General features: G+C 41.3%; 1 protein-coding gene across 1 annotated transcript in view; it reads right to left on the bottom strand.

The window, feature by feature from the left end:
• Nucleotides 1–2,816: 2,816 nt before the first annotated feature.
• LOC145407067 (apolipoprotein D-like) overlaps nt 2,817–25,702 on the bottom strand; it is a 146,103-nt gene continuing 123,217 nt past the window's right edge. Inside the window, exons 5-8 of the mRNA XM_080278090.1 lie at nt 11,914–12,029; nt 11,528–11,647; nt 3,411–3,613; nt 2,817–2,928 (exon numbers count right to left, since the gene is read on the bottom strand). Coding sequence (XP_080134216.1) covers nt 2,817–2,928; nt 3,411–3,613; nt 11,528–11,647; nt 11,914–12,029 — 551 coding nt within the window. The remainder of the gene's footprint in view (nt 2,929–3,410; nt 3,614–11,527; nt 11,648–11,913; nt 12,030–25,702) is intronic.

The following is a 25,702-nucleotide window of genomic DNA, read 5'->3' on the forward strand; positions in this document are numbered from 1 at the left end:
GATTATCTTCACCATCTTTTGTGATGTCTGTCTCATCCAATACATTCACTACTGTGGCTCAGGGAAGACACATGTTTTCTTAGAGAAGTATGGATACCTCTGTCTAAATACCTTACCTTAGTCTCCAACTAGAGCTTTTTTCTTAATTTTAACATGTGTAGCCCCAGTGGCCGGTCAGGATGGTCTGGCACCACCCAGACTGGTGCTAGATCCCTCAAGTTCTCCCCCTCGCACTTATCACGCAAAGTACTGAAATGTTCTTACACCTCACACTCGCCTGCTTGTAAAGGGTGAACTTAGTTGCTCCGTTATTCGCAAGCTTCCATCCTTCCACCTTCCTCTCATCCTTCGCCTTAAACAACTCTTCTGCCAACCTTCTCAACTCAGCCCACTCTTGCCTGAGAGTTTGTACCTCCTGCTTTTATTGTAAAAATTCTTCCTTTAAATCAGAGGTAACTTTTCTTAAAACTAGTAGTGGGAACACTCATCTCAGGTGCGGAAGTCGTCTCTCTCACTAGTCCACACACAAAGTAAAATTCACACACTAGATCTCACAACAAATAAAAATACTGCTAAGCACCAACTTTCGGCACGCCAAAACACTTTACCACACACCATTTATGGTCTCGCTTAGAAAGTTTATTCGACAGGGAGTCTGCCCTGTTATACAGTCCTACAGAGTACATACCTCCAGCAAAGTTCGTTTATAAAAGCTCCAACATGCTTACATGCATTGGCCTTGGTCACCTAATGGCAGCTCTCCACGGTGCTTGATCTCTGGCAGCCTCCCTATTCAGTTCCCTCTCCCTAAGAACATGCTCTATGACCTCGTCCCAGGTCTTTTTCAGCCTGCGTCTCACAACCCTATCCCCGACGTTTACACTTTTCATCCTCTGCACCCAGTTGTCGTCCTCCATCCTCTCAATATGCCCACACCATCTCAATCTACCCCTCCTCATTACAACATCAATTCAGTCCAGTCCAATAAATTCATGTTTTATTCCTGCATCTGGTTACGGATATACCTTAAATTTTAATCAACTCTTCCTTGACCCGTTGCCCACCCACTAAACAAGTTTCAATGAAATCCATCAACTTCTGAGACTCTTAAACACAAACAGATAAGGGTGAATATTAAATACATAACCTCTGACTAACTTCACTGACATAGGTAATTACTACTATTGCTGCTACTAGTACTATTACAGCTGCTACTCCCATTACTACTACTACTACTACCCTACTGTTACTACCACCACTATACTACTACTATTCCTACTACTATTACTACTACTACTACTACCACTACTATTCCTACTACTAGTACTGCTACTACCGTACTACTACCACCACTACAACCATTACTACTACTACTACTACTACTAAGCTACTACTACATCTACTATTATTTCTACTACTACTGACTGTGCACCAGATTTGTGTCAATGTCCTCTATGCCAGTCCTGTGTACCGTACTCTCCAGCACCAGCATGCGGTTCATTGTTGACTCTTGGTTACAGGGAAACGCCTCGGCAAAACAACAATATTTAATGTAACACACACTACTGGCTCATACAGGTCTACTCAGTGGCTAGCTATCGACACCTTCAGTTCCTACTTTTAAAAATGGGTCTGGTGTTCTAATAAATCGAAAACTTTTTTTTTTCCTCCAACCAGTAACAGGTGGCTCATACAGATGGCTCATACAGATGGCTCATACAGATGGCTCAAACAGATGGCTCATACAGGTCTACTAACAAATGAACAACTTCTCATCCGTAATTTTTCTGTTCAGACCAGCAACAAATACATCACACAGGTCTACTAACGAATGAATAATTTCTAATCGGTAATTTTCCATCCAAACCAGTACGAAATGGATCATAATACTATTATAACTAAGAAATGAACAACAACTCTATCCTAATTTGTAATAAATATATAAATAACAACCCAACCAGTGGGTCACAAAATATCCCAGAGTACTCATGTCCAGTGCGCTGGCAAATTCTTACATAATGTACGGTCACAACTGCATCAAAATACATTAGTCCATAAAAGATTCACACGTCATAAATTAGGTTCTTTTACCAAACAGCTCTGAACAGTCTCATACAGTTTGCACTGTATGTAATAAACAAGATCTAGCCGTTAAAATGTTTGTCAGAGTAGCAACATTACTAAGTGCACGGGCTCCATCCCATAGAGGTGACTGGAGGTTCTTCGATCACTTAACAGTGCCAACAAAGGGTGTAGGCTAACAGTAATATACTTTTAAATGTATTCTGTTACAGTAGTCTAGCTGTGGGCTTCAGCATGTTGATGGGTTAATGCGGGATTGTCTATTAATGTCTTGGCCCATAATGGATGATCAGGTACCAGCAGTCTTCATTATAAGTCAGGGGGACGCTCCAAAACACCACATGTTCAGTGCCACTAGTGCTGTACTGTAAACTGGGCAATACAACGAAGCGACCATTTCAGGTTACCATGGAGCATTAACATTTTTTTTTTTTTTTTTCTTTACGGTGGACTCAGTAGCAAAATATATAAATAAACAAATACAAATAAAAGGTGCCATAATGAAGACTGATTGGACCTTGATCTCTTAATGGGACTTGTACTGTGCATGTGAGATGGTTTGAGGCAGGTGGGTTGTCAAAAGAGATGACTGATCACAAACACTTGCTCTATCAGAACAAGGGGACTTCTACTGTACTTGTATAAAAGATGGCCTGGTGTGTGTGTGTGTGTGTGTGTGTGTGTGTGTGTGTGTGTGTGTGTGTGTGTGTGTGTGTGTGTGTGTGTGTGTGTGTTTACTTTCTGATAGGGGTGTGTAGGACGTGCCAGAGTCTGGTGGCGAGGGACTGGCCGAGGGTGATGCGTTCATCTGTGGGCACGTGACGACGCCTGTTGGGCTGCCATCTCCTGCAGGTGGGTGTGGTGTTAGGAAATTTAGTCATGTAATGTTACCGTCGTTACCACCAGATGACCTTACCTAACAAAACTATAAGAGACTTCTGAATGAAAGGCGTTAGTTATCATCATCATCATCATCATCATCTCCAGTGCCTTGCTCTCGCCTATGAACCCACCGACGGGGAATGTCCATGATAGAACATGTAAAGTGTTATCCTTTAGTTCAGTGAAATGCATCTGAGCATTGTTTTTCCATAAATATATTATGTCAGGTAATCCTGATTAAGTAAAAACTGGTATGCATGTCATGTTACTTTGCTTTACTGGGTGACACAAGGGAAAATATACTACAGTACACCGAAAAACAACAAAGTGCAGTATTTCAAAAACCCTCCTATTGTATTTCAAAATGTCAGTTATAAGAAGAGAATGATACTTTTCAGTTATTTGTATACATGCGTAGGTAACACAAGAGTTCTTTCATGCATCACCTGATTGGAGGGGGTCTGCGGCGGACATTGGAGTCAGTGGGCTGTGGTGGGTAAGACACAGCGAAGTGGCTAGATGGCGACTGTACCTGTGATGACTTGACCGGCTGTGAATTGGGCACTGAGGAGGCTGTCTGGCTGCCCTCATCACCAGAGTAGTCATCCATGGCGTAGGTGTAGTCATAGTCGTAGTAGTAGTTCAAACCCTGCACACCAAACCAAGCGTAATGACAGGCAAGTAATACTACAAATATGCATGCTCTAAGGCACCAGTTCAGACAAAAACAAGTAACAGGTCGTTTCATACTGCCCTCAGTAAGGTGTCGGGACCCAAGCCTAGCCTATTACATACCACACACCCCAAGGCGACAATCAAAGCACAGGTGTACTAAAACAACTAATGCTCTAAGAATTCATTACATTAAAATATAACAACAGCAGCCATCAGTCCTGCATTATTCAGTTTGAGGCAAGGCTGCTTCAGTTCAAAATATTTAAGGTATGTGATTAACCGACATCATTTGTGGCACTCTATGGCAATAAAATCTCCCTCTAGCCAGCTCTTGTCATTCCATTTATAAGGGCTCTAACACACTTGCATGCATCGGTCTTGGTCACCTAATTGCAGCTCTTCACGCTGCTTGACCTCTAGCAGCCTTTCTATTTAATCCTTTATCCCAAACGTCACACTCTATAAACTCATCCCAAGTCTTTATCGGTCTGCCTCTCACAATTCTACCCTCGCTATTAACACCTCTCACCCTCTGCACCCATTTGCCATCCTCCATCCTCTCCACATGCCCAAATCTTCTCAGTCTACCCCTTTTCACCACAACACTAATACATTCAAGTCCCAAACTTCTTAACTCTTCATTCACAGTCGCAACCCCCCAAGCCTGTCATTCAAGGAACGCGATACATATCCATCTAATCAATCTCATCTCTGTATGTTTGAGCCTATGGATATCCACCTCCTTTAGTGTCAAAGTCTCAATTAATACCGTACAGCATTAGACTCTTAACACATGCAGCATACAAGGAACCCTTAGCACAGAGGGAGAGCTCTCTCAGTGTCAGGTGGAGCAACAACTCCCTGAACTTCTCCTAACCTCTTCTTACCCTTGCTGCTGAGCTAGCTCCAGCCCCACCTCCAGCACATACCTGGTCCCCCCAAAGTAAAAACTCATCAGCACACTCAAGAGATTCTCCAGCATGATTAATCCTTCCCCAAATCTCTCTTTCTGTACGCTCATATGCTCATCCTGTATATGCCACACACTCAAAATTAATATTATTTTGCAACCTACCACTAATGCCACTGCATTTCTTATGCACCCACTTATCACAAACACCGCACAAAATGAGTTAATTCCCACATCGTTGTGTCAAAATGCACACGGCCACATTCCTCTTGCTTTGACAGCACCACCACCTGTCCTACACACTGCATCGTCACTTTTGTTTCATCCACGTTTACTCTGACCCTTGTACCCCACTCCATGTCGGCACTTCTTAAGTCTTTCCTCCAATACCCCTCTAATTCTCAGTGATACACCGTCACTAACATACAACATTGCCCATTGAAGTCCAGTTACGAAGTCACGTGAGAGAGCTTCAAGCATCATGATAAACAATAAACTGACCCTTGATGCACACCAACATTCACTGAAAATTCATCAGTCAAACCTCGGTTCACTCTCACTTGCGTGCAAGCGCCCTCGTACATTGCCATAACCACTCTAACCAGCCATTCCTCAATCCCAAGCTTTCTCACTGTCAAGTTCATCATTTCAACAAAGTATAACTCTCTCTTTCTCCTATACGTATTTCTTCTTAAACTGTCTGACAGTGAATTTTGCAACAGTGGTCCCATTGGCTGACATAAACCCAAGCTGCATCTCATCAACATTCAGTTTTTTCCTTTTCTCTCCATTATCTGTTCCAAAAGCTTTCTGCCTCTATAAATTCTCCTTTCCAGGGCATCACCTTTCCTCTTATTTACATTTATAATGACGCTCTTCAACCAGTCACCCAACAATACACTCATATATAATAAAGTTTATCAAATCAGTAATTAAACCCATTCTCTATCTGTCTACCTATTTGTCTATCTATCTATCTATAAATAAATTTTATATATATATATATATATATATATATATATATATATATATATATATATATATATATATATATATCCATATCCAGACGCCATAATCCCGTACGGGGTGGCCATTTGACTCTGAGTTATTTGTTTTACAGGGAGGGGCACTAACCCTCCACCAACCCACTTGACACGTAGGGAGCACGTATGGTTTGGTTATATGGTTACCACCCAGCATTGTAAATGGTTTCTTGGCTTACAGGAAACCATTTGGCTTGTCACTCAATGTAAAGGCACCTGTAACGGAACGAAAAGCAATAAGTAGTGACAGGAAAGATGGGAGAAATAGGAATATATATATATATATATATAGGTCTTAAAAATATCATGTCAACCCAGACACACCCACAGTCTTCCCCAACCGCATCCTGCTGACTGCCCAGCTCACAGTACCAGTATCAACAAATGGACGAGGGCCAAACACTGGATTCTCCAGCTCCAAACTTTCCTCGTTCCATTGAAACTCCTCGTTTAGCAAAGTTACAATGCTTTCTCCATCCTCAATGTTCTCACTATCCACAAACACCATCTTTCGTCACACACTGTTTACCTATGACGTCCCTGTTTTGTCATCTGTTTGGACACCTTAAATACCAGATTCCTCCTTGTCAGCACTATTTGGGCTATCCAGTAAAATCTTCTTGAGACTCAGACTTTCCTCCATACACCTCCTTTCTGGCTCTATGCCTAGCTACCAAATATTCCTCTCTGTTATCCCTGCTTTTCCCTTCCCTGAAGCCTTATTTTTTCTTTAACTGGAGCTTTTACACCCTCATCGCACCACCACGTTACCATGTCTTGCTGGGCCCCTTGTTTATCCACACACTAATCAGACTGTTCTTGAGCTTGTGCTGCTCATTTACACTTCTATCTATGGTTCCGTGTTGCACACAACCACGTTCATTGCTTCCCCTGTACTCTAGTATCCTCTCATCTTCTGCATTACTGGCACCATTTGCACATCCCCTTGTGCTGCTGCATCAATGTGTCCATTAAAATCCTCTCCCAAAACTATCATCACCCGTACCACTACCCACACGTATCAAATCTTCCCAGAAACTGTCTTTTTCTTGATAATTCATGCCAATCTGTGCAGCATATCCTAATATCGATACCATGAGCTGAAGTTTTCCAAACATTAATTTCAGCATTATAACGCAATCCTTCCATTCAGTCTCACATGGTTCATATCTCATCCATTTTTCTTCAACAAGCACGCCCACTCCACCATATCCGTCTGTACTTCACTTCCAAAACAACCTACATTACACTTCTTCCCAACAATCACCTTTGCTGATTCTCTTCTCCATCTGTCTTCCTGGATGCAACAGACATCCACTCAAGTTCTCTGCCACCTTCCCCTCATATTACCTACATTCCAAGGGGCCACTCTGAACCCTTTGGGTGATTTGGTTCCTTCAAATTTGCTTCTTGTTTTATGATTGGTCTTCGTCAAAACTGGGCAAATAAAAGATGGAAATAGAGCACAGGCCCCGCTCAAACAGCTCCGAGCCCAGACGGGGGAAGAGACGCCCACAGCCCACTACTTGCGGCCAATGGCTGTGCCAGTGGCCTTGAAGTACCCCGCCAGGGCAGATACAGAGACACCCATCCAAACGCATCTTGGCTCATGACTACCTCTCCATTATGTACCCAATGACAGGGCAGCCTCCAGGGGTGCTAATCCCTGGTTCAGGTTCCTTACTGTTGGGTGGACGCAACAGCCTGGGAACTGCAATGCCCTGAACCCTCTGGCATAGATCCGAGCCCCATCCCAAACCCAGCCCAAAGCTGCGTTTTTTTTTTTTTTTTTTTTTTTTTTTAAGCAAGGATGAAGGAACCAAAGGCCAGGGGCCCACAAATTGTTCTTCCCAATAAAAAACAAAACAAAACAAGATAACACAGCTAAATTCAAGCTCTGTTCATTTTCAGATGACTGGACATACTGTGTTTGAAAGACAGATCATAGGCAGTAGAAATACTCACAAAGGGAGACACTTCCAGGGATGACCTGCTGCATGTATGAAGGACTGGGAGTTACAGTTCTCTTGCATTAGAGAGCTGGACAGAAAAAGGATGAAAGTTTGCTGCTAGACGGGTGTTATGCATCCACCACAGTGATGGAGGGATGCACACAGACAGTTCAGAGGAGCAGTGGCCACTGAAGCAGCGACAGAAAAGAGATAATGATGCAACAGTGCAGCAAAGAGACAGAGGTTGAAGGGAGCCAGCAAGAGGAGGAGAGTGATTGAGACGAAAAGCCTTTGACTCCACCTTGTTGAGAAGAGCTGTATGTGGGGAGCCTCCCAGCATGTGAGAGTTGTGCTCAACACAGGGGTCAATAAACCCTGTGCATAATGACAACAACTGCTCAGGGGTAAAGAAGGCACGGAGTCGGCTTAGCACACCTAATCTCTTGGATGCTGCTTTTACAAGAGATAATATGAGCTTTCCAAGATAAATCCCAAGAGAATGACACCCCAGGTATGTTAAGATGATGCAGGATTGAGTTGGATATTGTTAAAAAATTGAGAATACTCCTGTGGAAGATTTTGTTGGGTTGAAGATGTAAGAACTGAGTTTTGGATGTATTAAAAACATGATTACTTTTACCCCAATCAGAGATATCAGCCTAGTCAGACATTAGTTGTGCCATAGCCTCATCCCTTGTTTGTTGAAGTAACTGTTGGGATGGACATTGTGGGAAGTGAATGAAAAGGTGAAGGGTGAAGTCATCAGAGTATGAGTGGATAGGGTTAGATGTACAGCTTAGAAGATCATTGATGAATGAAAAGAAGAGAGTTGGTGATAGGACAGAGCCCTGAGGAACACCACTATTGATAGTCCTGTGAGATGAACGATGGCCGTCTGCAACAGCGGCTATAAAACGACCAGAAAGGAAGCTAGAGATGAAGGCACAGATAGAAGGATAGAAACCGTAAGAGGGCAGTTTGGAAGTGAAAGATTTATGTCAGACTCGATCGAAAACCTTTGTAATGTCATGTGCCATGGCAAAGCTTTCGCCAAAGTCCCGAAAGGAGGATGACCAGGAGTCTGAAAGGTAGGTGAGAAGATCGCCAGTGGTGCATCCCTAACGGAACCCATACTGACGATCAGAAAGAAGGTTGTGATAGGAAAGATGCTTTTTTTTTTTTTTTTTTTTGTTTTTTTTTTTTTAAGAATAGACTCGAAAATTTTTGAGACACAGGATGTTAAAGCAATTCGGCGATGGTTAGTGGGTTGGGAATGGTTACCCTTCTTTGGGACAGGATGAATGAGAGCAAACTTGCAGCAAGAAGGAAGAGTATAAGTTGATAGACAAAGGCGAAAGAATTTACCTAGGCAGGGTGTAAGCACAAACGCACAGTTCTTGAGGACAACAGAACTGACCCCATCAGGCTCATATGCCTTCTTAGTATTGAGTCAGTGATGGCAGAAAATACATCAATTGACGAAATTTTAATGTTAGCCATGAGGAAGTCAGAGGGGGGAAGTGATGGAGGAACAGCACCGGAATCGTCTAAGGTGGAACTGGAGGGGAAAGTCTGAGCGAAGAGTTCTGTATCAGTAGAAGAAATAGCTGTAAAGCCATTAGAGTAGAAAAGAGGATGGATGGATGATGAGGAAAAGCTGTTAGAATGGTTCTTGGCAAGATGCCAGAAGGATCAGGAAGAATTTGAGTTGGAGATTTCAGAGCATTCAGTGCAAATGAAATTATCTTTAACAGAGCGAAAAACAAAGTTTGCATGATTCCGGGCAGAAACACAAAAGTGATGAGATTCAAGGGTGGGTTGGTTCTGGTACCTTTTGTAGGCCCTCTCCTTGTTGTGGACAGCATTAGAACAAGTGTTATTAAATAAAGGATTTTTTGCATTAATCATAAGATATGAGAAAGGAATGTATGCTTCCACGCCCCAGAAAATAAACTCCGTTATGTGCAAGGCACACTTAGATGGCTCCCGGCCATAGAAGCAATAACCATTCCATGGAGAATCAAAGAAATACTGCCTGAAGGCCTCCCAACCAGCAGCTCAAAAGTGCCACAACCGTCACCTCTTGGGAGGGTCCACAGGCCTTACTGGAGCGATAGGACAGGCTAAGGTGATACGGTTGTGATCGGAGGAGCCCAACAGAGTGGAAGGATTAACAGAGTATGCAGAAACATTAGTTGTAAGGAAGAGGTCATTTACTGTAAGTTGGAACTCTCTCCAATGTGGTCAGGGATTTGGGTAGAGTGCTGTAGATGCTGCTCTAGGTCATTAAGGATAGAAAAGATGTAGTCTTTGTTCACCAGGTGGATCAGTGAAAGGAGAAGAGAGCCAAATGTGGTGGTGAACACTGAAATCTCCTAAAAAGAATTGATGGGATGTGTTCCATCTTAGACGTAAGATGGTTGAAGAATTTTTATAGTCAGTAGAATTAGGGAATAAGTAAACAACGTAGACATATTTAGTCAGAGAATGACAGGAAAGCCGAAGCCAGAGAGTAGAGAATTCAGAAGATTCAAGTTCAGGAACACGAGAACAAGATATGTTGCTGCGTACATATACACAGGAGCCTCTGTGGTACAGTGGTAAAGTGTGCATTATCGTACACTAAAGAACGAGGGTTCACGCCCCGCCAGAGTAATAAACTTTGGGAGTGCTCTTCAGGCCACGTACTGCATTAGCGGACACAAGGGGTGCTGTGGTTGAACCAGTGTCGCTTACTATAAGTATGCTTGCACCCAGTCGACTTGCGTGGGCCGATTACACTTGTTCACAGACTACACACACATCCAAAGCCACTCCAACACCACAATTACTGTACACTTACAAGCACTTCTCACCCTACATACAATCTCTACTAGACAGCCTAAGCCACTTGGTAGAGATACATTGGTTGTATCGTCCCCACTTTGGTCGGGATAGGCGGGTCCTGCAGTGGACACACAAACGGCTGATGAGATGAGATGACATATACACAAGAGCCACCTCTGGCTTTGGAATGAGTATGGAGAAAGTATGAGGATACAGAGAAGGGTTTGATATCAGTCATCTCAGACATCTGAGTCTCAGTGAGGAAGAGAAAGTGAGGTTTAGAAGAGGAGAGGTGGTGCTCGACAAAGAGAAGGTTACAGGAAAAGCCGCGAATATTTCAGGAATGAAATGAGTCAGACCGGTTCTAGGCAACTCGCTTGGTCGTCACGCCCCCCCTCAGGTCCCCAACTAGGATTCAAACCGGTGAGGACAGCTTTAACTTTTTACTCTGACAGGTACCTCTGACTACTAGATCACCAGCAGTCTAAGGAAATCAAAGCATTACAGTACTTACAATAACATGAAGAAACAGGGGTATTGCCTCTCATGTTGGAAACATTATCATGATTCATTAGTTATACTGCCATTGTTAAGGGATGTATAATTAAATTCGACTGGTATGTTAATGGTGAAACTACAAAAGACTACACACCACAACAAAGAATAATTAAAAGCCCCCACAATCTGGCAACAGAGTATATCATAACTGTACAAATGAAGACGACAACTTAAACAATGATCTAAATAAAACGTCTTACTTTAAAATTCATGCAAACGAAACTCAGTCATTCCTACAGTTCGAAGTGACTTCACTGATTTTCCGCTGACGAATGGGGAAGGCAGAGTTCAGAAATAGGAAAAGAAAAAATGTACAGTACTGGCAGTACTTAAGTTACTTAATGATGTTCCCAGAACTGACTGCCCGTTAATTACTGTAAAACAAGGTCATACAGGATTTATAATTACTGTAAACAAAAAGGGTCACACAGACTCCAGGCTTACTGTTCATATACTGCTGCAACGTGGCAAGTAACAGGTCACTCTTGCCTTTAATGTCTCAACTTTGCAGCCAAGCCCCAGGTCTTTAAGCTCCTGATTAGGTAATAAAGGGTTAGATGTAAATGGATATATGACAAAATGCTCCCCATTTGGCTCACCTCCTGCCTCCTTGATGCATCTGGCTGTGACCCAGTGTAGGTATTGGTGTTGTGGTAGTCATAGTCGCCAGGTATGGGCACGGGTCCCTCTGGCGGTGCCAGGTCAATACCCCCACAGGTCTGGAGTCGTATCCAAAAAAGATCTTAGCTAATATCTATGACGGTCTCCTCAAGTTAATGTATCTATAAAAGATCTTAGCTAATACTTATGACAGCCTCAAGTTAACATTTATCACAAATAATTCTGATTACCGTATTTTCTAACTTTGGTACTGTACTCACTAATTCGAACGTGAAATGTTTGATAGCTGTATTAATAAGATAAACATACATATAAAAACAACCTTATGCATACTTAACCTTGGGAGCGTTTATAAAAACGGTACCTGGTCGACGCGCTCCAGTTTCCTGATGTCGACGCCCAGGTGGTGCATGATGGCATAAGCTCGCTGCAGCACCAGTGGCGATGGGTTCTTCTCACGCGTCAACAGCCAGATGGATTCTGTGGCAAACATACAGGGCATCCACAAATTACCTTCACAAATAGGGTATCAATTTAGAGTCTTCCTTTTGGGGGGCCAGCTGTCATCCATGCCTGACAACACCAGGTAATATAATTTTGCAGAAGAGATATGTACGAGGGGTGACCCCCAAATTCCTGGAATTAACAAAAACTTCATTACAAAATTTACAGCAAATCCATTTTAGTTCCCATCAAAGTACTCCCCTTGAGACGCTTGGCACTTGTCTCAGTGCTCTTCTCATTCCTGGAAACACTTCCTATAGTCATGTTTTGTTACCTTGTTCAAAGACTCCTGTGTTTTTTCTTGGATTTTTTCTAAGTTGTCAAATCTTGTCTTTCAGTTCTTATACTTGGGGAGCAATAACACACACACACACACACACACACACACACACACACACACACACACACAAGGAGCAAGAAATGGCAAGTATGGTGGGTGTGGAGCAATAATAATATTGTTTTTGGCCAAAAATGTCTAAACTAACAATGTGGTGTCTGATGGGGCGTTGTTGTGATGCATGAACCATTTCTGGGTGCGACACTTCTCTGAGTGTTTGCTTCTGATGCCTTCCCGTTGATACTTTAGCACTGTAATATAAAACTGCTGGATCACAGTCCGTCCACAGGGAACATTTTTTTTTTTTTTTTTTAACGTGTCCGACTCTGGGCAAAGGCTTCAGGGCCTATTCCCAAGTTCCAGTGGTCCTCCTTGGGGCCCAGTAGTCCTCCTACATCTCCACATGTCACCACTTCAGCGCTGTATGAGACAGCCCTAGTATGTATTCATTCATATTGAATACATGCTAGGGCTGTCTCATACGGGACTGTTGTACTTGTATTAGCAGGGGTACTTTTATGTCATGTCGACGGGTCAACTGGTAGATCAGAAAAGTTTGCTTTTTTAACCCGCCCCGTCCCGTCGACGTATGAGTACGTTGCAACATTTTGCATTTGCCAGTCCCCGCGATGTACTGGTACGTCGTGCAATTGCAAGGTCCCTAATTTGCACAATTTTCAATTTTCGCGCGTGATTTTTTGTACGTATACACGGGACACCTTCCTCTATTCCTCTACAAGATGCCAAGCAGGGACGATGCCTTACACTGCATAACCTCCCCCCTTCCCCCCTCACGCCATTGTCTCGGCAATTCACCTGTTACCAGTGACCTGGCCAGTAAAGATATTCAGGGCCAGAGTGATTCCCCAATCGATGACAATGTGGAGGACAAAGTTTACATAGCATTAGAAGAGAAAACAGTCAGAAATAATGATCAGGTAATGTGGCAGAAGAAGGTCAGGTGTGGTGATTAGTTAGTGAGTTGAACAATGCTTATATTACTGCTTGAAAACCAATATACTCTCATACTACATATAAATTCGTACCAAGTAAAAAAATAAATACCGTTTATGAGTTGTGTGAAATAGTTACCCTCCCACAGAACTCGTTTTCTTTGGTGCCAGCATGTTAGAAAACCCAGTCAGGTAAGGAGGAACTCCTACCTGGATTGAGTATTTTAAACCTCAGGTGAGCGATTTCTCTATGAATATTCGATGTTTCTCAACAAAAGTGGAGGTTTTAGCCAAAAAAAAAAAAAAAATCGAAAATACCTCGGGATTGGGGGATGTCGGAGGTGCGGAAAACCTTGGGACGTGACGGGTTAAGAAATTCAAATCCTTAAACTGTTCCCTGCCCCAGCCGGGATTCGAACCTGGGTCCATTTGGACTGCAGGCTGCCTCCCTACCCATTCTGCCACCGCCTCACCCTCAGTGTCAAAAAACAATATCAATATTGTCTTGTTCGACTTGACCAGACGCACTGTTTTAGGTCTTGAAGATGTCGGCGTTTTCCACTGCCTGTACTGCTTCTTGTTTCGGGATAATTCCCATAAACTCAGACCTGTAATGACGTGAAAGAAATTCTGGATCATTTCTCAACTGTTCTTTGAAGTCATGACACACGATCTGCATTTTGACCTTCTATCAGATGGGAGTCGAATTTTGCTGAGATTCGATGCATGCCATGTACGTTACACTGAACTCCCAGAAACGCCTGTGGCCTCCACTGGTTCGTGAAATAGTGCGAGAAAGGTCTTCCAAGACTGCCTGTGGAAGTTTCTTGATGTTTTCATTGCTCAAGAGGTCGAAGGACGGACAGGATGTGGAGAGTGTTGGACTGACATGCTGCCTTTCTGAAAATGCACGCACAATTTGTAGACTTGTGTCTTTTTTTCATAGCCTGCTCCTTGAAAGCTTGCCCAAGCACTGTCATTGCTTCAGCCGCGGTTTCCCCGAGTGAAAAAAAAAAATATGCACACTCTTTGGTCGCTCAAACCTGCCATAATGGTTTGGGGACGAAATCACAGAAGTCAAATGCACAAACAAAGGAAAAATGCCAGAAATGTGGACTAAACTCACTCAGTGCATTGCCACGAGGCAGAATAACTGATCAGATTGCATGCAGGTGGTGCCTACCGGCTCAACGGGGAACTATTTCTTTTTCCCGCACTGTCAATCTATTCCGGGAATTTTGGGGTCCCCCCTGGTATGGAAAGAGTAGTCATCCTGGATTCTTACTACAAAATGAGGCCCATGCAGTCCTTTGCTTGTGAATACTGCATAAATTCAGTTGTAATGTAATGATGTAAATGTCCTTGAGTACTGTAAAGTGATCCCTTGGTTTCGGCGTTTTTCGTAATCTCTGAGATGAAAATCCGCACTCCTGCCGTTTTAGTGCATTTTTTGACTCAAAAGCATCGCTACGGCACGCTTGTAGCTGGGGCGAGTCGGAGACTTACAAACACTGCCCCGGCGCATCAGATCATGATATCATCACATGAGTGAGCTGTTTTCATGGTTAGGACCTATTAGCCGTGAATACTCATACTTACTGTAGACTGGCCCACACCATCACAGATGGGGAAGGTGAGAGAGTACATGTTAGGACTCCATATTATAATTACAAATCATAATAGATAGATAGATAGATAAATAGATAGATAGACAGAGCACCAGGCAAGCCTGGGAACAGGAAATGATCTTGCAATCATAACTGAGGAAATGTTGACAATACACAGGAAGTAGCAAGTCGGGGGATGATATAGGTAGTGTGTCAGCGAGATAGCATACGAACAATGCCTAGTGACCATACACACACATACACACTTACTCACACACAGGTTTCTAGAACATTCCAACAACAGTGTAACACACGTGACACGACCCCTGCTACACCAGAATTTAGGGAGCACAGCTCAGAAGGAGGCTAGCTATAGAACCGACAGGTAGTGGAGAGAGTGAACAAGAAGAGGGGTCCAACTAGACTTACTTAGTGTATTCAGTCTCTGTAATACATACACTGCTCAACTAAAGATTTTCTCTGAAGATAATAAATCAAGATAAACTCCCTGTATTCATCATTAACTCCTACTACAAGAATCGAGAGTCACATTTGGTTGGCAGCGAACGTACGGACCTCATCTTCGAATCAACAGTGAATTTCTACAAAAGCAGGCGAGACTTTACAAGATTAGCTTCAGTTCTGCAGTGAATTCCTACAAAATACAGCCTACAAGCCTACAAGTCTACAAAACACATCTATAATCTTCACGTAACTTCAAGCAGCAGCAAGAAGAATAAAAAAACAAACAAAGCAAGTAAAGAAAAAGAAAGACCAAAGCAAGTAAAGAAAAAGAAAGACCAAAGCACAAGCACACAAAACCCCAACACTCTCTCCCGCCTACCTCCATCGCTGATGCAGAGATCAAGACACAGCAAAACATCAGAGCCACATTTATAACGCATCTTACTCACCTTTCTTCACCCAGGTTATGCATCGCTACTCAGTTACTCACCAGAGCTACCAGTGTGGGAAGCCGACGTCACCATGTGTATCTGCTGAGATGACATCACCAAGCGAGTTTGCTGACATAAGGCCACGCCAAGCAACGTGTGACTGACACCAGGCACTTCTCACCCACTACTCATTACTCATTATTCACATAGCTCCTATTCATACTCATTTATTTCCACAATATTGAGTTGGAAATTCGACGTTCTATGCTGAGGTTTGCCTGTGACAGCTGTTAACCACCACAAGCACCAGGCCATGGAATTTCCTGAGTAATATCGTCCATCAACACAGCACTAGAATTATCAAGAGATCTTCAATCAACACTGCATTTTTCTTCCGAGATCGACAGTTGCATCGACACGCCTCTCCGATCTGTATCAAGTGGGTGAAATTATACTTACTCATTTCTTCTTAGTGCTAAAATTAGGTATATTCAACTCCTTTACTTATTTCTATATATATACACTTATACACTCATTATCTATCATTTATTACAACTCATTTACTCATCTACTTAGTTAAGACATAAACAAAAGGCGTATTTCATAACACCAGACCTTAATGACAGGGATATTTTCGCCACCACCCACATTAATACCAGATGAAAAACAATTAGCTCCAACAACAGATTCACAATTAGGAGAGCACCAAGGCAACACACCCACTGTACAAAACTCAACACAAACTAAAGATCAAGAAACAAATACGTCAGTTCCATATGATGACGAGTGGGAAACCCCCTCTGACGTAGCAAGTGAGGACTTAGTTTCTGCCTTGCATACCTATGAGAATATACTTGATATAGTGCAACGTGCAGGCGAATCATATTCCATCATTCCCTCACACAACGATAAACAAGTCCAAGTTAAATTAACAGAGCAAACAGTGAAAATGAATAACGAAACAAATACCGCGGATCAAACTCCCCCACCTCATGTTTATGTTTACCATGAAGATAAAACTGCCCCAAAATTCTCTGGCACAGAAAAAGATCGTATTGACGTCATTTCATTGGTCAGTCAGTGCAAACAAATGTTCATCAAGCGCCACATCCTCGATGAACAAGAGAAAACTGCCATTTTTTCATCTTGCCTAAGCCAGGAAAGATGTCTAGCAAGCAATTTATTGAAATCAGATAAGCTCCTCAAGGCTAGGACATATGATGAATTTAAAACTGAATTTTTGAAGAAATTTTCTGGAGGTATGAACTTCTTGCCAGGTATAATTCCAGAATTACATAAGATTGTAGATCTTGTAAGGGAGCACACTACAAACCATTTGCTCAGTGAAATAACTGCTGATGTCTCCACAATCAAAAGAACATTGTTAGTTACTTTGGAAAACTCAAATTGGATAACAGATGATGGAAAGATGTCCCCAGACCTCGTCGTGGACATCATTGGTTATGTAGCCGCCTTGTGTAAATTACCTGATAGGACCCTTAAGATCGCCAAGACGATCGTGTACACCCCAGGCATGTGCTTACTAGACTTAATGAACGAGGTAAAGATGCAGTGCAGTAAAGCATGTATGGTCGACACACCTGCACATTCTAGTAGAATGAGAGTACCTGAGACAGTATCAGCGGTGAAAACATCTACACCGACCCCAAACAGAGAACAAAATCGATCGCGACCCGAAGCAGGCAAAGCAAACAAATAAACGTGACGAGGGTTCGATCACAAACACCAGGCTACAGGCAGTTTCATAAGTTTTCGTGCAGCCCGAGCAGATCTCGCGCCACAAACAACACTACATATGGGAAGTCACCTCTTAGGTCACAGTCAAGAGATAGGTCCATTCTATGTCATTATTGTGCAAAACCAAGGCACACAAGGAATGAATGCTTTATCAAAACAAAAGAGGATAGACAAAAGACACAAGGATTTGGTCCTTACTGTAGGCATCATAGATACCAAGGGCACTGGACCAGTAACTGCAAAACAGTAGAAAAAATTGTGTCTATGTTCAAATCGGGGGAAGACCAAGGCATGACAAAAAACGAACAAACATAAAGAAAAGCAAGTCTAAAATTCACATAGGAGGCATGTTGGGAAATGAGTGTATCTTGATACCAGCTGTATGTGAGGATCAAAACGTTTCCTTATTTTTAGACACAGGCTCTCCAGTGAACTTAATAACACATGAAGAAATAAATAGAATTCTTAAAAATAAGAAGAAAGTAGCTTTTCTGGAAGAAGCTGATCTAGATTTATAAACGGTAGATGGAAAAAAAATTACAGTAAAAGGTATGATAAGGTTAAATATCAGTTTCACAGAGACTACAAGACCATTCTCCGCATTATTCTAAATCGTTGAAAACTTAGCAATTAAAGCTCATATGTTACTGGGCTTAAGATGCAGGAGAGCAGAGAACATAACTATACTCCCACAAATGAATGGAATAGACTTTGACAATGAATTCATAGAGGAAATACCATCAGAGCCCTCACCGATTAGTAAAAGAGAACCAAAAAGAATTGGTAATATTAAAAGCTTAAACAAACATACACAAACAGATGAGTGTATAGATCCACTCCCACCACCAGCCCCAGCCTCCAGAATTAGTGACCCAGGTAACAGTACTAATTTATCAGTTTTTCCAGCCCATCTCACCAATGATTTAGTTATACCACCTAATTCCTATATGAAACTTACCTTAAAGAGCAAATTACGGACTAGTACTGTTCTTGTCTTAGAAGAATTATGTAAAGTCAGGGGATTGTCGGTAGAAGATGCATTATGGCAGATGAACGACGAAGGGCGAACTCAGATAATCATAATTAATCACATGAATGGGGAAGTTCAGTTGAAAAAGGGGACTTGTATAGTTAATATTGAAAAATGTTCCGCCCCTGTGAAGGAAATGGTTATAGCTGGAGTAACAAGTGAGATAAAATCTACGGATAGAGAAAGCATAAGAGAGAATTTAATTCACTCAGGTGAATTTGATGAAGAAAATGATTTGTTAACCCTGCTGGAAACACACAGGGACACCGTAGCATTACCTGGAGAACAATTAGGGTGTACTAACCTGATTAATCACATGATTAATGTGCACCCAGAAACACCACCAATTTTCGTACCAGCCTACCGCATCCCACACTCCCAACGTACACTTGCAAATCAGTATGTCGATGAAATGTTAAAACTTGGAATTATTGAACCTTCAGTCTCCCCGTGGAATGCCCCATTATTCTTCGTGCCCAAACGAAATGGAGAAATGCGTGCGGTAGTAGATTATCGTAAACTAAACAATCACACAATCCCAGACCGATTTCCCATGCCATTGCTAAGCGACGTTCTACAGAATATTTGACCGGAGAATAATATATTCTCAACAATCGATCTATTAAATGGCTATTATCAAATACCGGTTGCAGAGGAGTCACGTAAATACACTGCCTTTTCCACAAATAGAGGCCGCTACCAATATCCAAGGATGCCGATGGGAGTGAGGACAGCCCCAGGCACATTCCAGCGTCTTATGAATTACGTATTGTCCGGAATTTTAGGACAAGGAATATTTGTTTATCTTGACGATATTATAATCGCAACGAAAAATATTACGGATCATCTCAAGAAATTAGACTTACTCTTACAAAAGCTTAGTGATGCTGGTTTAAAAATTAAGCTTTCTAAATGCAAATTTTGCTTTAAGGAAGTACATTTCTTAGGCCACAAATTAAGTTCTAATGGTATTCAGACCACGGATGACAAAATACAGGCAGTGAGAGATTTTCCTGAACCCACTACGACTGACGAAGTTAGACAATTTTTAGGTCTAGCTGGGTATTATAGGTCATTCGTACCACAATTCTCTCATATAGCCTTTCCTCTATTCCAACTACTCAAAAAAAAAAAATGCTATATTGCAATGGGAAGAAGAACAAAAAAGGGCATTTAACAATCTACAAATTAAACTAACAAATGCACCTTGTTTAGCATATCCGGATTACACAAAATCATTTCTTATTTGTACAGATGCATCGGTTAAAGGATTAGGGGCTGTACTGATGCAGGAAGATAAAAGAGGAAAGAATCAACCAATTGCATTTGCCAGCAGACAAACAAAAGGTGCAGAGAAAAATTATTGCGCTACAGACTTAGAGGCACTTGCAGTGGTTTTTGCATTACAAAAGTTTTGAGATTTGATATATGGTTACGAAATCCACTTATTCACCGATCATAAACCACTAGTGGGTATGTTTAAAGAACAACTCCTTTCTGGGAGGAGAGCAAGATGGAAATGTACAGTTGAAAACTATAATGAACAAATTCATTATATACAAGGTAAAATGAACATAGTAGCTGACGCATTATCTAGGAACCCGAATACAAATCAGGTCGCGTCATTAGATCTCAAAGGAAATATCCCAAACCACGATGATATCGCAAAAGCACAAAGACTTGACCCAATATGGTCTAAAGTTATATACAAGTTAGAAAGTGGAGATGACATACAATTACCCAAACTGCATGTCCCACTCGAACAATTCACAATGGTCAATAATACATTATACAAGACTAACCCGAAACAACCAAAACGCTAAAGAAATACTAACCAGTTGGTAGTACCTAATGACATGATACCCCAAGTATTACGAACGATACACGATAGCCCACATGCAGGACATCCTGGAAAGAATAAGACATTCAAACAAGCCCAGCTGTTATATTACTGGCCTTCATTACGAAAAGATATAAATAATCATATAGACAGATGCGAATCATGTGCAAAACACAAAGGATACCGAATCACACCTGCACCGATGGGTAATTACCCTGTACCACATCAACCATGGGACGTTGTCGCTGTTGATTTACTTAAGATGCCATTATCATACAATAATAACCTATACTTATTCGTAGCAACGGATCATTTTTCCCGTTATGTCATTTTAGCTCCAATTAAAGATAAAACAGCAGAGACAGTAGCAAAGGCAATAACAGATAATGTAATATGTCGCTTTACTACCCCAAAGGTACTAATAAGTGATAATGGAGGAGAATTTAGTTCTGATATCTTACAAGAAATATGTAAACAATAGAACATCAAAAAGTTTAACGTTTTGGCCTATCACCCAGCATCTAATGGGTTAGTAGAGAGACAAAAGAAAAAAGTATTAGATGTGCTACGACACATTCTCAGTGAAAATTATGCAAGCTGGGATGACTGGATTCCCAGGGTAGAAGCCTCAATTAATGGATCTATAAATAAATCCATAGGTGACACACCACATTTCATTATATATGGGACAGATAAAAAACTACCATATGAGCTCCTAGAAGGTGACAGTCTGCCCATATACAATTACGATGATTGCTCTAAACTCCGTTAACGTGAATTCCAGGACATACACAAAAGAGTCTAAAAACAATTACGATCTCCAAGGAAGAAATGATGGAGGCATTTAACAAGAAGGCAAGAGATTCACCTATCAGCTTAGGAGACATTGTTTATGGTATCATTCATACGAGAGACAATAAATTATCCCCAAACTTTGAGGGCCCATACAGAGTAATTAACATAAAAGCAAACAAAGTTTTAATTAAGTCTGTCAACTGGCGAAGAGAAACAAGTTCATATTGACCATTTAAAACGAGTTTCAAGGGAATTATCCAATAATTATTCAGCATCGGATACAACCGAACAGGCGAACGTACCTTAAGAAACCAAGCAAGAAAACAACAACGATTACAAAAAGAAATTAAGGTCATATACCAAACAATCAAACATAGGTGCAACTGTTCCAATAAAATCTACAGTACGTCATTTACGAGAATTAAATATCGATTTAAACTCCTTCTATAAATGAAATAACAATCAACCGTAACGCAAATCATCACTATCATCGACCACAGCATGACCATATTAGGAAATTAATAGATTTTTTTTCGGTAGGTAGCGATGAAGGGACTTATGGTATGGATTCTCCTCTACATGGCAAGAGGATATGCACACTTAGACCCCCAACACATAGTACGACAAGGATGCCTCATAGCTCCAACGGCCACGACTTCAATCGTAAAAGACGTCATGAGTACTGAAATAAGTCTGGATTACTTGTATGAATTACCTTCTTATCTAGAAAATCTCGCGAAACCTATGCGAACCCTGGACTTCATGATAGGAAGCTATGTTTCACAAGCACATAACATAAAGGAAGTGAATGAAATAGTGAAGTTAGTGAAATGGAAAATAGAACAGGCAAAGTCAACTATGCTCATCATGATCCAAGATCTCACATCTTATGGAACGGAGGTGCTGAGCAACAGGAACAACATCACACGTACTCGCCAAAAGCGCGGTTTGTTCGACCTGGGTGGCGCAGTTCTTGGGAACATCTTTGGATTGGCTACAGAGGATGACCTTAAAGAAATAAACAACAAATTTAACAAAATAGCTCAGGTACTATCATACCAAGATAAATTCATCAAAGGACATAACTCAGCAATGAAGACAATTGTGAAAAATCTGAAAAAGGCAGAAAACATAGCTCTCGAAAGTGTAGATAAAATAAGTGAAATGGAAGGTAACGTAACACTTTTCCAACACTTCTCGATCATCACAGAACATATTGACACAATTCTACTACAATTAGACAACACTAGAGTTCGTTACAGGGCAGTTATGCAAGGAATTTCGAATGCTGGTGATGGCAAGATCACAATTGACTTACTCCCAGTTCATGAGCTACGTCAGATAATTAGTCAAGGCATACATAAACATAAATTGAAGCCTTTGTTCCGAAGTAGGGAATTCATGCAATATTATCCATATTTAGAAGCAACACTAACACCAACATCAGTAGTAGTTCATGTACCATTCATAACTGAAGACCTGTTCACAGTATACCAAATACACCCCTTCCCCTCTAAAAATAACAACACTTTGGTCATCATCAAAATCAACACAGACACCGAACTCATCATGGTCTCCAAGAGACGGAACACTGTCACTTTCGCAAGTGAATCAACGATTGAACGAAAGTGCCGCACATCCTTACATGCTGTTCATCTTTGTCCTGCGTACATTTTCACGTTTCAGCCTACTGATACAGTCCCTTGTGAAATGGCTATCATCAGAAATAACAATATTCATAATCATTGCAACTTCACTTTTGCTCCAGATAAGCTTGTACACCATCAACGCATCGGACACTCACAGTTTTTTTTTATTTCACTCATAACACATCAGTTTACATAGTCTGTCCAGATATACCACCATCTCATACTTCAGCCTCAGGATTATACATAGCACCAGACTACTGTGCGGTATTTACACCATCCATGTCCACTTTATCCACCATCAATCACTACGCCATCCTCAATCATACACACAAACATTTCCACCCACTGCCTGATATGGACTTAAACATGAGCACAAATATTAAGTTGACTTCACCTAAGTTTGAAACTATGCAACTGATCAATGAAACAATGAAGCCTTGGGAAGATTTGAGTTTGAGTATGTTCAACCCATATTATGTGTATAGCCCAGCACCTACTGTCTTTATAATCTTCTGCACTGTATTTGCAGTACTGCTGTTCGCAATGCACAGAATGCATGCAAGAATTGCAAATTTGGAGTCAGTATTTAGTGTAGGTAGAGTTAACATCCAAGTTAACCCCCCTGAATGAAGTGTACATATTTTGTATATAGTATTAAAAAAAAAAATACAAAGAAGAATGACCCATGATATAAATGTATGGCATACCTGTAGCATTATCTTTAAATGAAATATTAATAACTCTTACCATAATCTTAATTTTAAACTATTTTTTTTTCTTGCATGTGTGCATTTCACTACAATAACCCATGTACATACTGTATTACAGTTAAATAGTTTACCTTTTGTGCATTTATTCAAATATGTATACAACTTGTTTAAAATGTAATATTACTAGATCATTGCAATTTACTATGAATATTATATGTATACAATATTATAATCAATATTATGTACTAATAGATTAGCATATGTCAATGATGATTGCTGTCGGAGGACCTTCAGCGGCGTGGCCGAGCAATGTTAGGACTCCATAATATAATTACAAATCATAATAGATAGATATATAGATAGATAGACAGAGCACCAGGCAAGCCTGGGAATGGGAAATAATCTTGCAAGTGTAACTGAGGAAATGTTGACAATACACAGGAAGTAGCAAGTCAGGGGATGATATAGGTAGTGTGTCAGCGAGACAGCATACGAACAATGCCTAGTGACCATACACACACATACACACATACTCACACACAGGTTTCTAGAACATTCCAACAACAGTGTAACACACGTGACACGACCCCTGCTACACCAGAATTTAGGAAGCAGAGCTCAGAAGGAGGCTAGCTATAGAACCGACAGGGAGTGGAGTGAACAAGAAGAGGGGTCCAACTAGACTTACTTAGTGTATTCAGTCTCTGTAATACATACACTGCTCAACTAAAGATTTTCTCTGAAGATAATAAATCAAGATAAACTCCCTGTATTCATCATTAACTCCTACTACAAGAATCGAGAGTCACATACATAAGAACATAAGAAGAGAGGATAACTGGAGTAGGCCGGTTGGTCCATGCTAGGCAGCTCCTAGAAGAGCAACTGAACTACTAGAATGAGATAAGGATAGCAAAGAAGAAGGCTCTCCCCCGCCCTCCAAACCCTCCATCCGATGCTGGCAGGAAAAAGTCAGAAAGAACACCACGCAGTATAGAAAAACTGGCGTGGACATTTTACAGGAAAGTGTGAAAGGAGAACAGAGACTATCATAGTGTAACCTGTAAAGGAAAAATTATGAATTAGTATAGGTTATAAGATTTTCTTTTTTCTATAGCCACCCCTTATTTGTCATCGGTAGAGAGGCGGTCTGTGGTCCTAATGGACCCAGGATCGAATCCTGACTGGGGCAGGGAACAGTTTAAGGATTTGAATTTCCTAAAAGCAGACTTTCCTGATCTACCAGATGACCCGCCGACATGTCGTAAAAATACCCCCACTAATACCAATACACCAACCGTGTATGAGACAGCACTAGCATGTATTCAATATGGATGGTGGGTGTTAGTGCCGAAGTGGTGACATGTGGAGGTGTAGGAGGGCTACTGGGCCTCGGAATAGGTCACTGTCCCCGAGAAATAGGCCCTGAAGCCTTTGCCCTGAGTCGGACACGTAAAAAAAAAAAAAAAAATTCTAGCCTATGCTTGAAACTCTCAATGGAAGAGGCAGCAACTACTTTACTAGGTAGCTTATTCCATTCATCTACTACTCTATTACCAAACCAATTTCTATCTATTTCCTTATTGAAACGGAATTTTTCTAGTTTGAAACCATTACTTCTAGTTCTATCCTGTATGCTCACTTTAAGTACCTTGCTAATATCTCCCTTATTTATACCCTTCATCCACTGAAACACCTCAATTAAGTCTCCCCTTACTCTACGCCTCTCTAGCGAATGCAGACTTATTTAGTCTGTCTTCATATGACAGGTTCCGAACGTCATGTATCATTTTTGTCATTCTTCTCTGTACATTTCGCAACGAATTAATATCCATTCTATAGTAAGGGCACCAAAATTGTACTGTGTAGTCTAAATGTGGCCTTACTAATGCTAAATAAAGTTGCAGTATTACTTTTGATGACCTATTGCTCACGCTTCTCGAAATAAATCCTAGGACCCTATTTGCTTTGTTTCTCGCATTAATACACTGTTGCCTTGGTTTAAAGTCGTTACTAACCATAACTCCTAGATCCCTCTCGCATTCCGATTTGCTAAGCCGTATTTAGTGTCTCC

Source organism: Coenobita brevimanus, chromosome 72, assembly GCF_032717465.1.
Source record: "Coenobita brevimanus isolate Jiangsu-jjx chromosome 72, ASM3271746v2, whole genome shotgun sequence".
Lineage (NCBI taxonomy): Eukaryota > Metazoa > Arthropoda > Malacostraca > Decapoda > Coenobitidae > Coenobita > Coenobita brevimanus.